The following is a 14,930-nucleotide window of genomic DNA, read 5'->3' on the forward strand; positions in this document are numbered from 1 at the left end:
TCTCAAAAAAGTACAGAAAAGGGCAAAAAAATGATTAGAGGTATGGAACTGTTTCCACATGAGGAGAGATTAATAAGACTGGGACTTGGAACAGAGATGACTAAGGGGGGATATGATAAAGGTCTATAAAATCATGACTGGTGTGGAGAAAGTAAATAAGGAAGTGTTATTTACTCCTTCTCGTAACACAAGATCTAGGGGTAACCAAATGAAATTAATAGGCAGCAGGTTTAAAACAAACAAAAGGAAGCATTTCTTCAGACAACATGTGGAATTCTTTGACTGAGGATGTTGTGAAGGCCAAGACTATAACAGGGTTAAAAAAAGAACTAGATACGTTCCTGGAGGATAGATCCATCAATGGCTATTAGCCAGAATGGGCAGGGATGGTGTCCCAAGTCTCAGTTTGCCAGAAGCTGGGAATGGGCGACGGGATGGATCACTTGACGGTTACCTATTCTGTACAGTGTTCCTGAAAATGCATGCATCATGCACCTTCCCGCAACACCCTGCATTGATGTCAGTGAAACGCCTGCGGTGATCCAAAAGTGCCTGCAATACCATCGAGAACTCCCCCTTTCTATGGATGTATTCTGTCGCAAAATGGTCCGGGGTCAAAATTTGAATATGCATTCCATCTATCACCCCTCTGCAGTTAGGGAATTCCATTGCCACAAAGTCATCCAGCATTTCATGGATATTTTTGAGAATCACAGTTCTTCATAGCTGAATGCAATTAATGGCCCTGCACACCTGCGTTAACACAGCCCTAACGGTCGATTTCCCAACTCCAAACTGATTCGCAACTGGCCTGTAGCAGTCTGCAGTCGCCAGCTTCCACACAGCGATCGCCTTGCAATTCTCCACTGAGAGGGCAAGCTCTCATTTTGGTGCCCTTGCACTGCAGTGCTGGGGCAAGCTCTGTACACACTTCCCGGAAGGTGGCTTTCCGCATCCAAAAGTTCTGCAGTCACTGCTCATCATCCCAGACCTACATAACAATGAGATTCCACCATTCAGTGCTTGTTTCCCGAGCTCAAAAGCTACGGTCCACCATGTGCAGTTGCTCCGTGAATGCCGAAAGTAATCTGGTGTTGTATCTTTTCATGGCACACAGCAAGACAGGCAACTCTGATTCTTGTTCATATTGGAAGCATGACCATCCGCGATGTGTTCATAACAGTTACCACAACAATAGAAAGAAGTGTGGGATCCATTCTTTCAGGCAGAGAGGCAGGCGTATAGTAAACTGGGGCCGTTAAAAATGCAGTGAAACGCAATCAGAAGCCCCTGGAATGATGGGACAGAAAAAAATGCATTATGGGATATTGAGCCCGCACCCATGATGCATTGTGATCCATTCCACCTTCCCACTATTCCTAGCTGAAGAAGGTGGCAAATAGCACAGTGGGATAGCTACCCACAGTGCACTGCTCTCTCTGTCAATGCTAGAGTGCCAACTGTGGACACGCTCTTTCAACAGAAGGAGAGTTGTGTGAATATGCACAAGCAATGTAATTATACCGGTTTCTGATCATCGACGTGACTTGCATTGACGAAACTCTGTAGTGTAGACAAGGCCTGGGTCTCCTCAACTCCTTCTTCCCTAACACCTCCCACCACCACCCTGAATGCTACTGAGCATCTCCTAATATCTGTAGGAAGGAAGCCTTGCTCCTGCAAGCCTCAGAAGCTCTGCAATGGGGATAAGGGGTTGGAGAACAGAGTATTTGCAGGGAGAGGCATTTCCCCTTTTTGTGACCCTCCTGAGGTACATGGGGAGGAGGGGAGAAGACTCACTGGACCCTCCTTGTGACTCTTAAAGCACTTGTCTAGATTCCCAACCACACACAAGCCTTAAGAATGCTCATCAGGGCTACTCCTAACACTTCACAATGTTTAGTAGTCGTCTTATTCCCTGACAAGTCTCATTTAGCTCTTCTGGGTCCTGACAAAACCTAGTTTGGCCCATCAGGAACCCTCCAACAACTCCCATAAGATATTAGGGCTGGGGACTTAGGATGCCATGAAAGAGTCTATATGACATTTGTAACTAACATTCTTAAAATATAATGCGCACATTCAAGAACACGTATCCACAAACTTAGATTCAGCTTAGTAAAGCTTCCCTCTGTGTAGACCTGTAAAATAGCAACAGGGGAAAGATGTTTTGAGAACTATGCATATATTACTAAAGCCACACAAGTGGGAAAGAGGATATGGTGAAAAGAAAATGATAGAAACTCATATGATGATAGTGCAATTCTAAGAAGGAAACAGATCGAAACACTCCTCTAGACCTACATACAGACTGATTTCCTGGCCTGCAATACATCCTTCTCCATCTCTGCAGAAGCCACTAAAACAGAAAAGAACTATACACAGTGATGATCTGCTTCACTACCCTGGAGTGCCTACAGCAGAACTCACCATTATGTGCTGCAACTATCTTAACTGAAATGATCACTTACATCCAGGAGAGCTTGACAGGATGTATGATACTGGATCCCATAAATAGATTGCTTTCATTTAATGAATTCAGCCTGTTTATGTTATAGGAAACATTGGACATACTTAGAGAGACAACTGAAAATGAGGTCCCTGTCCTTCTTAGTTAGTAAAAGAGATCATTAACAAATCTTTTGGATGACATTGCTAATACTTTATTTGTAGATATAATTTTCCTTCCCACCTCAAAGCCTTACTATAGTTAGAACAACTGTGGAGAAACCTTGGCTAGATGCAACAGACATAGCCAACTACAACCCAGTCTATCACCTGTTTCTGTGCAAGCTTCATATTAAGCTTGCACAAAGCTGCCTTCAAACATGTTTCCACAGCCACTATCATAGACCCCCTCATAACCTGGTTTCAAGCCAAGATTCAGAATAGAAACAACATTGTCCTAAGATAATCATGCCCTAAAATAATTTATAGTGTTAAGGCAAACGTCCAGACCCCTGGACCTTTCTGCAATATTAGATATGGTTCTCCATAGGATGACATATCTTACCTGAGGGAGGAAGAGATCCAGGCAATGCTCGTAAGTGTTCTGAATCCTTTCTCAAGTGCTGAGATAGCAGAATTGGGAATCAGCATCTATGCCGCCAGGCCCTTCACAGGGATTAACTCTTTCTCTGGTTCTATCCAATATGTACACGCAGCAGACTCAGATCCTGGGTTAACAGCACCTGTGACCACCACGTGTTTTCCTTAAGGTCAACCCATCTAGGTCTTAGATCTCCAGCCATCATCTTTCTAGGGACAGAAACCCATGATTCTCTCCCACTAGTACAGGATCTTAGCTGCATACCCCTGCAATTCACTGTGATCACCTCAGCAGGTCTGACTTCAGTTCAGCACCTGCAGTTCTCTTCTTCCTAGGGCAATTAACAGGTTAACCAGCAACCAAGTAGCTTCCACAAAACAAAGTACTATTTATTCAGAACAAATGCATTTAAGAGAAAACATAACTTAAAAAACAAACAAATAGCTTATATCACCAGGTTACCCATTGCTCACATGGAGACCCAGGTAGATAGGTTCTAAAATACTTCAAGTCCTCTTGCAGGTCCTGGTTCTGTTGGTCAGAGTCTCATACCTGTCAGTTCTCAGATGGCATGAGTGACACTCTCCCCATGTTAGGGCTGCTATTTTATACAGTATCAAGTTCTTTGCCTTCTTAAATCTTTGAACCAAGTCAGTCCAATTTGTGAAGTTTCACCCCATGGGGAAACAGCACAAAACTCTTACCCACATTGTTTCAGTATTGGAGATTTGCATGAATTCCACACCTCTCCCCCCTACCCCAATTGACTTTAGTTCCTGCAGGAAGCATACCTTATTTTAGCCATTTATCCAGGAACACAATCAGTAACCAGCCCATAAAGATACATATAACATTTATAACATTGATACTATAGTCTTTTAATTGTCCATGATTCCATAGCATCACATCGGTCATAGCAGCCATTGGGAGAAATGGTAAACCTTCTCAGAATCAAGCATTAACAATATGTGGAAGACACACAACTGTCATTTGCAACCTACACTGAACAGTCACCAAGTTACCCTAATGGGGGGAGGGATAGCTCAGTGGTTTGAGCATTGGCCTGCTAAATCTAGGGTTGTGAGTTCAATCCTTGAGGAGGGCCACTTGGGGATCTGGGGCAAAATCAGTACTTGGTCCTGCTAGTGAAGGCAGGGGGCTGGACTCAATGACCTTTCAAGGTCCCTTCCAGTTCTGGGAGATCAGATATCTCCGTCTGGCTAGGATCAGCATCTGGATGAGAAAGGGCTGGCTAAAGTTGAATACCAGAAAGACAGAGGTGTTTGAAGGCAGAGGGAAACACCTTGAAAGAGCTGGCTTCCATAGATACTACCCAAAAATGTAAACTCACAGATTGTTGAGACAATCTGCAGTTTGGCAATTCTGTAGATTCCTCATTGATGCTGAGCCATTTTATAGCAGTATCCAAGAAAAATGCTTTCTATTGTTATCTCTAACTGGCTAAGAGACTGTCTCATAGTTGCTGTTGATCTGGCCATGACAAAACACATACTTTTGTATACTCTCAGGATTACAAGTTAGTTTATATGGGTTTGAAAAAACATCAAACTTGAAAAAACTGAAGATGATGCAGAATGCAGCAGCACACCTCATTAGTGACACAGATTACTGACAGCATATTACTCCATTACTCTGTTCTTTACACTGACTCTCCATAGAACATTTTGTTAAATTTAAGTTCTCAATCCTTATTTTCAAAGCACTAAATGATCTGGGCCCAGTATACCTAAAAGACCACTTTATCCTTTGGAACCATGACTGTCCTCAACAGCCCCACTCCTTAGGAACAATGCAATTGTCCATAATGAAGAATGAAATGCATCTATGTGGGAGACAGGGATTTTTGGAGGCCTGGCCCCAGACTACAGAACGTTCTCCTATGGAAACCAAGTATCACAAATCCCACAATACTCCAGCCCAAATGAAAGTACATTTTGACATTGTTTTACCTAAAAATAGAACATATAACATTTGCTTATTTGAAAAATAAAATGAGCATGTACACAAAATTATAGAACTTCACACAAAATTTTCCACTGGGAAATAGGAGGAAATGGAGTGGAACTACATTTGATAGATTTTAGTTTCCTTGTTTAACTTCCTAATTTTGGAAGGTGCTCAGATGTCATGGTGACAGTAGTGATTCAACTACCTGAATAAAACAGTATCTGAAACTTTTCAAACTATAATTTAACATTGCTAGATTTCAAGTCAGTGTTGTCTCTTTAATATCCTATTTGTTATATATAGCTATTATTTACGCAGGCAAGTTTTAATGCAAAAGCTGATATTTTGAAGTCTTCATACTTTTTGAAGGTCTTATTAGCTCTTCTAGCATAACAACTCTAGATTTTTCCTAGTTTTTTTTAAACCTTTTAAAATAAGAAAGGACAATTAACATATAGCTTTTGTTATTGCAACATTAAAAGGTATTTCATTTTCAAAAATCGGTACATGTACAAATTAAAAGTTGATCACAAAGCATTATTTCTACAATGCAATTGCCAACTACAATACAGTGTACACTTTTTTTCTGAAACCTTAGACCTAAGGTTGGTCCTATAAGCTGATGCACTAGTGCCTAGTCCCACTGAAATCAATAGGACTCCACATGATTAGAAGAATCCATGTCAGTGTATTGACTTTGAGAACTGTTGTTTTGGATACTTAGGGTAACATTTTTATTCTTACATATGTGCACTAACTTCCTTGTCATAATGATCCAGTATATCTTACACTTTTTATACAAAACACTTTCTCTATAAGTAATTAATACTTTTGTCAGCATATATGCATGATATATTTTGGCAATATAGTTTTTCTCTCTGGAGACAGATAAAGTTCCCAATAGTAACTTATATAACGTGTCTCTGGGGATGTCTAAGAAATACAGCTCACTAAGTGCAATTTAATATATTTTTAAAATAACGAGTACATACAATTCATGTCTTTTTCATGTGACCTACCCTCAAACTCTTCTCAAAGCTTAACATATTTCAAGTATCACATGTATTTCTTAAAATTAAATAGTGTTATAACATTTTTATGTGAGACTATATTGTATATCGAATTTATAACTGCACAGTTTTCAAATTATCAATATATTTCTGACTTTACAAATATAAGTAAATTTACAAACCTTAGTTCTTCCATAAACTGACATAATGTGTTTATTTCCAGATGCTACCATTCAACAGTATTACATAGGAATATAGAATCACAGAATCATAGAAATATAGGACTGGAAGTGACCTTGATAGGCCATCTAGTCCAATTCCCTACAATGAGGCAGGACTAATTATTACCCCTAGATCATCCCTGACAGGTGTTTGTCTATCATGTTCTTAAAAACCTCCAGTAAGGGAGATTCCACAACCACCCTAAATAATTTGTTTCAGTGCTTAACTGCTCTTACAGTTAGAAAGTTTTTCCTAAAGTCTAACCTAAATCTTCCTTGCTGCAATTTAAGCCTATTACTGCCTTTTTTTTTTTTTTACTTGTCCTGCCCTCAGTGGATAAGGAGAACAATTTATCACTTTCTTTTTTATAACCGTCTACATACTTAAAGACTGTTATCACTTTGCCCCTCAGTCTTCTCTTCTCCAGACTAAACAAACCCAATTTTTTCCAATCTGTCCTCAGTCATATTTTTGTTGCTCTTCTGTGGACTTTCTCCAATTTGTTGACATCTTTCTTGAAGTGTCCAGAATTTGACATAGTACTCCAGTTGAGGCCTTATGAGTGCAGAGCAGAGTGGTAGAATTATTTCTCATGTCTTGCTTACAACACTCCTGCTAATACATCCCAAAATGACGACTTTTTTTTCATCAGTATTACTTTGTTGACTCATATTTAGATTTTGATCCACTATAACCCCCAGATCTTTTCTGCAGTACTCCTTCCTAGGCAGTAATTTCTCATTTTGTATTTCTGCAATGGTTATTCCTTCCTAAGTGTTGAACTTTGCATTTGTCCTTACTGAATTTCATCCTATTCATTTCAGGCCATTCCTCCAGTTTGTCAAGACCATTTTGAATTCTAATCCTGTTCTCCAAAGCAGTTACAACCACTCCTAGCTTGGTATCGTCCGCAAACTTTATAAAAGTGTCCTCTCTCTGTCATTATACAAATAATTTATTAAGACACTGAACAGAGCCAGACTCCAGACAGATCCCTGTGGGACCCCACTTGACATGCCATTCCAGCTTGACCATTGATAACTACTCTCTGAGTACTGTCTTCCAACCAATTGTGCACCACCTTATAGTAGGTTTGCCTAGGCTAAATTTCCCTAGTTTGCTTAGGGGTAGATCAAGTAAGACAGTGTCAAAGGCCTTACTAAAGTCGAAATATAACACATCTACTGCTTCCCCCCTCCAAAAGGCTTCTTACCCTGTCAAAGGAGGATATTAGATTGATTTGACATGATTTGTTCTTGACAAATCCATGTTGACTATTACTTATCACCTTATTATTTTTAGGTTCTTACAAGCTGATTGCTTCATTATTTGCTCCCATTATCTTTCTGGGTATCAAAGTTAAGATGACTTGTCTACAATTTCCTGGGTTGTCCTTAATCCACTTTTTATGGATAAGTACTATATTTGCCCTTTTCCATTCCTCTGGGATCTTTCCAGTCTTCCATGAGATATCAAAGATAACTGCTAATGGCTCAGAGAGCTCTTCAGTTCCACGAGTGTTCTAGGAGGTATTTAGGCAGGGCCTGCCAACTTGAAGACATTTAAAGGGTATGTCTATACTGGCAGAGTTACATTGCCGGCAGTTACATCACCGCTCAGAGAGTGCTGAAGGGAAACCGCTGTTGTGTGTTCACACTGTCAGCTGTCTGCACAATAACATATTCACACTTGCGGCACTTGCACTGGTATTTGGAGCAGTGCACTCAGGGCAGCTATCCCACAGAGCATCTCTTCCTCTTCTGCTGCTAAGAGTTGTGGGAAGGCGGAGTGGGTCACGGGGCATCCCATGATGCATTGCTTCACATCCCAGCAATCCTTGTGCTTCCATCCACATTTGGTGCCATCTTTCAATGGTTTGTGTACTGCACGCTCTGCCTCTTCGGTCTGCAGGAATGGATCCCGCACTTTTGACCAATATGCTGCTCGCTCTCACTAACACGTCACGAGTGGCAGTGGAGTTATTCCTTAAAATACAAAGGCAAGAGAAGTTCGACATTGATCTCGCCACGCATAGAAGCTATGACACGAGATTGCTTGTGGCTTTCACGGAGGTGCTGACCACAGAGGAATGCCACTTTGGGGCCTGGGAAACAAGCACTGAGTGGTGGGATCACATCATCATTCATGCCTGGAATGACGAGCAGTGGCTGCAGAACTTTCGGATGAGGAAAGCCACATTCATGGGACTGTGTGATGAGCTCGCCCCAGCCCTGCGGTGCAAGGACACGAGAATGAGAGCTGCCCTGTCACTGGAGAATCGCGTGGCGATTGCACTTTGGAAGCTGGCTACTCCAGACTGCTACCAATGGGTTGCTAACCAGTTCGGAGTGGGAAAGTCGACCATTGGACTCATGTTGACGGAAGTGTGCAGGGCCATTGATCGCATCCTGCTCTGAAAGACCGTGACTGTGGGCAACGTGCGTGACATTGTGGATGGCTTTGCACAAATGGGCTTCCCTAACTGCAGAGGGGCGATAGATGGCACACATATTTCAATTCTGGCACCAGACCACCTAGTCACCAAGTACAGTAATCGGAAGGGGTATTTCTCTATGGTTCTCCTGTTGCTTGTGGATCACCGTGGGCATTTCACAGACATTAATGCAGGCTGGTCCGTAAAGGTGCGTGACGCATTCATCTTTCGGAACACTGGCCTGTTCAGGAAGCTGCAAGCAGTGACTTTCTTCCCAGACCAGAAGATCACCGTAGGGGAAATCAAAATGCCCACTGTGATCCTGGGAGACCCTGCCTACCCCTTAATGCCGTGGCTTATGAAGCCATACATGGGGAAGTTTGACAGCAGCAAGGAGCTGTTCAACAACAGGCTGAGCAAGTGCAGAATGACTATTGAGTGTGCTTTTGGCTGTTTAAAGGCTCGCTGGCGCTGCCTATATGGGAGGCTGGACCTGGCCGATGACAATATTCCTATGCTTATAGCCGCATGCTGTACGGCTCCATAATATTTGTGAAGGGAAGGATGAAAGGTCCACTCAGGGCTGGACCGCTGAGGCTCAGTGCCTGGAGGCTGAATTTGAACAACCAGAGACCAGGCCTATTAGAGGGGCATAGCGCAGGGCCATAAGGATCAGGGAGGTCTTGAGGCAGCAATTTGAAGCTGAAAATCACTAATATTTGTTGCTATGCTCAGGAGTACAGTGCTTGTAATGTTAGGAGGTGATTGTGATTAGTGCAGCCCTGTGAAGGTTTAAGAAAATTGCCTATTGCTTTGCAGGGCTCTGTTTGCTTTCAATTAATGGAATAAAGATTGCTTTCAAACCAAAACAATTCTTTTATTAAAAAATAACAACCGGAGGAGGGACACAAACAAAAAATCACATCAGCATTGTGGGAGATGGGGGAAGGGAGGGTACCAGTAGGAGGTGGGTCCTGGGACAGTAAAAGATTTGTCAAGTATCAGAGGGGTAGCCGTGTTAGTCTGAATCTGTAAAAATCAACAGAGGGTCCTGTGGCACCTTTGAGACTAACAGAAGTATTGGGAGCATAAGCTTTCGTGGGTAAGAACCTCACTTCTTCAGATGCAAGTAATGGAAATCTCCAGAGGCAGGTATAAATCAGTATGGAGATAACGAGGTTAGTTCAATCAGGGAGGGTGAGGTGCTCTGCTAGCAGTTGAGGTGTGAACACCAAGGGAGGAGAAACTGCTTCTGTAGTTGGCTAGCCATTCACAGTCTTTGTTTAATCCTGATCTGATGGTGTCAAATTTGCAAATACCTGCCTCTGGAGATTTCCATTACTTGCATCTGAAGAAGTGAGGTTCTTACCCACGAAAGCTTACGCTCCCAATACTTCTGTTAGTCTTAAAGGTGCCACAGGACCCTCTGTTGCTTTTTAAAAGATTTGTGTATGTCCAGGTATCATATGCAACCTTGTCCTTTGGAGTACAGTGCAGCGAGTACTGTACTTCATCAGGGCTAAACTGCAGAGGGATGGGTGTTGAGTGCAGTGGGTACTGGGAGTCCGCAGGGCTAGACTGTGACGGACAGGAGGGGAACAGAATGAAGCTAGGAGGTTGATAAGAGTGTGTTGGTAGTGTCTGGAGGGCGCATGGGAAAGAGTTTTTCGACAGCAACTGCAGGGGAGCGTGGGCGTGGAGCTGCTTGGTTTGCAGTGTTAGTAGCACTTGGCGCTCCATAACATTTAAGAGCCACTCCACGGCTTCATTCTTGCACACTGGATTCTCCTTTCGGTCCCTCTTCTCGCTGTCCCACCACTCCCTCAATTCTTGGTTTTCGGCTGCGGAGTGCATCATGACATCACGCAGAAAGTCCTCTTTAGTTCTTCGTGGCCACTTTCTAATTCTGCGCAGGTCGTAACTGTGAAGCCAAAATGCAACATTTTACAGAAGCAGTATTGTTTGCAACACAGAGACCACTCATTCAGTGATTTAAAACACAGGCACTATTCACATACCTGTCACTAACTGGCTTGCCCCAGGCAAGCACACATGAGCAACAAGACCCTCAAAATGATGAGTAACTGCAGGGGCAATCAGTGTTCCCGTACCGTACTGTATGCATGGCTCTTGGGGAGAGCCCACATTGTAGGTGGGGGGCCTTATAATCATTACTGTCCCCACATTTTCCACAGGCTGTATTAATTATAGAAGATATCTCATTGCTGAGGGTGAGCAAGGAATCAGGGAAGGGTCTTCTCCAAGACTGTGGCTTCCGCCCTGGCCCTTATGCAGCTCACCTGTGTGCAGCAATGGTCCCCCCCGAGTGATGGCACAGTGGCGTGGGAAAGTTACCCTTAATGGGGTAAGAAACAAAGCAGCTTGGTCAAAGAACCTGCGGCAGCGGATTGCCCAGTATCTCCATGAGAGTTTTGTGGAGATCTCTGAGGCAGATTCCTATGAAGTGAGGGAGTCAATCAACACCCTGTTCCATCACTCAGACTAGATATGTAGTGGTACGCGCATCATACAGACACAAGCCTGCTTTCTGCAACCCTCCTGTCCACAACAACTTGATTCAGCAATTCCCAAAATCAAAGCCACTTACCAGGGGCCTCCTCTCCTTTTTGCTCTTCGCCAAGCTCCAACAGCTATGACTGGCTAGCCTCCTCTGGGGTAGAGAAGAGCTCCTGGCTACATGGATCTCTGACCTCTGAATCGTCCTCTGCCTATAGGTCCCCCTCCCCCTCCTCATCCAAGATTTCCTCTTCTTGGCTCGGTCCACTCTCAACTGGCATGTGAGCCACCGAAGTGTCCACAGTGGCTTTCGCAGTGGAGGTGGGGTTGCCACCGAGTATCGAATCCAGCTCTTTGTAGAATCGGCAGCTCATGGGCGCAGCTCTGGAGCGGCTGTTTGCCTCCTGCACCTTGTGGTGGGCGTTCTGCAGTTCCTTCAATTTGACCCTGCACTGCAGTGTGTCCCAGTCATGATCCCTTTCTGTCATGCATCATGAAATCTGTCCGTAGGTATCATAATTCCTATGACTGGAGCACAGCTGGGACTGGACAGCCTCCTCTCCCAAATGCTGATAAGATCCAGCAGCTCAGCATTGCTCCAAGTGGGGGATCGTCTGGTGCGTGCAACAGGCATGATCACCTGGAAAGATGCGCTGAGAACAGTGCACACGTCACCAAGCAAACAGGAAGGGGACTGTCAAAATTCCCTAGGAATTTAAGGAGTGGGGCTTACAGTTGGTCACCTGAGGACAGGGCAGTAGAGTTCAAACTGATGACCAGAGAGGCAAGCACAGGTATTGTGGGACACCTCCTGGAGGCCAATCGCAATGCTGTAATCGACCAGGGTGTCTACGCTGGCACTGTGGCGCTGTAGCCCCGGCACAGAAAGCTGTATGCCTCTGATCGGGGTGGTTTTTCTACAGTGCTGCTACTGCGCAGTTTCTGCGCACTAGTGGCTTGGCAGTGTGTACATCTCGGGAGTTACATAGCAGAAAGCTGCTTTACTGCGCAGGAACTTGCTAGTGTAAACAAAGCCTAACTTGTCTAAGTACTTCTTAACTTATAGTGAACATCAGTGTAAACAGGGTAGAATGTTAGTTGTAAGATCACTGCTAACCTTTTTGGTGAAAACTAAAACAAAAGAGGCATTTGGCACAGGCCACTGCTGCATTTTCTATTGCTGTCTTCCCATCCTCATTGATTAATGGGCCTACTCTATTCTTTGTCTATCTCTTGCTTCTAATGTATTTGTATAATTTAGTTACAATTAAATGTATTGATGAAGCTTACTGATACAGTTAGTGAATGGTTAATGTCATAATGCATATGTACAAACAGACAGTTACAGTAACTTGTTCATCACTAAACTAATTGCCTCTCTTGAGCATTTGGAACTACTTGAAAGAATATATAACAAAACCATATATGTTGCTCTATTTACTGTTATAAGCCAGGGCCATCCTATTTTTGTTTATAGTTTTCTTTGTTAAACCTACATTAGATTGTACACACATTACAGCAGGAATTTGTCTTTTTTATTTGCCTTTTAAGCGGCAAGTACACCTATTGCACTATATAAAATAGAGTAGTAATGGTCACATTAATAATGAATTTGTTTTAAAAATGTATTAATATAATGTATAAAGTGTCAGATTTGTGCATAGCTCTGTAAAAAAAAAACCACAGAAGATGATGTAACATGCTGCAAAGAGATCATAATCTGAAACCAATCCTGCAAACATTTTCTCACACAAAGTCCTATTCAAGTCAACTACTTCAATAAGACTACTCACATGAGTAAGGATTTGCAAGACCATGCACTAAAGCACACTGCCTCATGTGCTATACACACACACACACACACACACACACACACAGGGAAATTCTTATTACAGTTGCTAGAACAGAGCTGAAAGAGGCTCCACATAGCCCCTGCTCCAAGATAAATCCTGGGAGATGGGGAATGCTGGCTAATCAGCACCCCTCCCCCCAGCTGGCCAATTGTTGCCAGAGACTCTCGGGGAAGGTGGGGGAGGAGCTGCATGATGTCCCTCAGCGAGTCTCTCCCTCCCTCATTGCTGGGACTGTTCTCTTTCACCACTGGCCCCATCAAGTTCCTCCACCCCTTGAGGCAGGTGGCTGGATATTGTAGCTGAATGCACTGGAAAATAGAAGCATTGAGGCAGCACTGCTGGAGGAACGGAGGCAGCACTGCTGGGGGTACTCAAAGCATAGTGACACTGGGACTCAGGGACTGTGCAGGTCTCATGGATAGTGCTCTAAATCAGTAAGTCAATTGCAAATTAAGATCCAGATACACCAGTACGCACTACTTGCTTTGTGTTATCAAGAAAAGCAGCTATAAATATGGTTTAACCAGCTAGTGGAACCTGGCTGCTTTATCTTGTTTTCATGTACTGGTGAATTCACCCTTAAAAGTTAAATTTTTAAAACATGCTTTAAGATTTGTAATATATATCATATCTTCAAATCCATTGGAAATATCACACGGTAGCATTCTCTTTAAACAAGAAACCCAGTGTTTGTATTTTAAAAACTAAGGAAATTCTCAGAGAAAAAGGATGTTAAAAATGGAGTTAGGTTGATAGTATTTATCAGTAATTTACAAGTAAAAAAATATTATAGAGATATTGTAACTATCCCACAATCAAGCATTATAAACTCAGGAAACCCAGACACCAGGTTACACTTGAAAAAAATCCAAATGTGTTGAGATAAGAAATGCACAGGTAAGCAGAGCTTTGGAGCTGTGCTCCGGCTCCACTCCAGCTCCAGGCAAAAACCTGCAGATCCACTGCTCCGGAGTCGCTCCGTGCTCCAGCTCCGGGCTCCGCTCCAAAGCCCTGCAGGTTAGGCACCCAAACGCTCTTATGCTGTAGTGCAATGAGGGAGAAAAAAATTCTAATGTCTTTAAAAATCAGTTTAGTGTTTATGGTTCCTGATTAAATTGCCTTAATCATCGCTGTTTGGGTACTGCATGGCATCACTATTTTCTGAACCATATAGGCTTGGGTTACGTATAGGAACTAAAAGTTACATACTTTTAAAAAAGGATACATGTGGACAACAAGCTGAACCCATAAAAGTTCTTTCATGCATAAACTGATATTGATTATTTTAACCATACATGTAACCATATTTGTGGGGGAAACAAATCAAGAAAGGGTCACATGACAGTATATCCCATACATACCTTTGACAGCTCCATTCCAGGTCCACACTGTTTGCAGAGGATACAGTTTCCAGCATGGTCCCTGAACTCTTGCTCTCTACAATCCCCCGTCTCACAAATTACTTTACTCAACTTAAAAAACGACAAATAGTTAAAAGAAATTAGCAATAATGCTTTACAGTTAATCTGGACATTTACATCTAGGCCAAATAATTGATTTTAAACACTATACAATCTTATAAAATTAATTAAAATAGAATGTATAATTATATCTACTTTAACCCAACACAAATCTTATTACTTAATACTACTTACAAATTATATAAAAATAATAATTTATTATTTTAAATTCACTTTGAGAAAAGGTCTTTTCTGTAAACAAGATGGTTCAGTTAATGCCATCTCCCTGGAAATATCTTTATAGAATATGGCCAAAATTTTCAAATATGGGTATGTAACATTGGGCTCCTAAATTCATATTGCCTAAATAATATGCCTAAATAAGTGGCCTGATTTTCAAAAGCGCTCAACACCCAG

General features: G+C 42.5%; 1 protein-coding gene across 14 annotated transcripts in view; it reads right to left on the bottom strand.

Annotated features, from left to right (window-relative positions):
• TNFRSF19 (TNF receptor superfamily member 19) overlaps positions 1 to 14,930 on the bottom strand; it is a 119,447-nt gene that overhangs the window by 82,389 nt on the left and 22,128 nt on the right. For 7 of the 14 annotated variants that reach the window (XM_065594964.1, XM_008175075.4, XM_065594931.1 and 4 more), the window contains one exon: positions 14,415 to 14,525. The exons of the other annotated variants lie outside the window; for them this stretch is intronic. In XM_065594964.1, the coding sequence (XP_065451036.1) occupies positions 14,415 to 14,525 (111 nt within the window). The remainder of the gene's footprint in view (positions 1 to 14,414; positions 14,526 to 14,930) is intronic. 14 annotated transcript variants of the gene reach the window in all.

The sequence above is a fragment of the Chrysemys picta genome, chromosome 1, assembly GCF_011386835.1.
Source record: "Chrysemys picta bellii isolate R12L10 chromosome 1, ASM1138683v2, whole genome shotgun sequence".
Taxonomy (NCBI): Eukaryota; Metazoa; Chordata; order Testudines; family Emydidae; genus Chrysemys; species Chrysemys picta.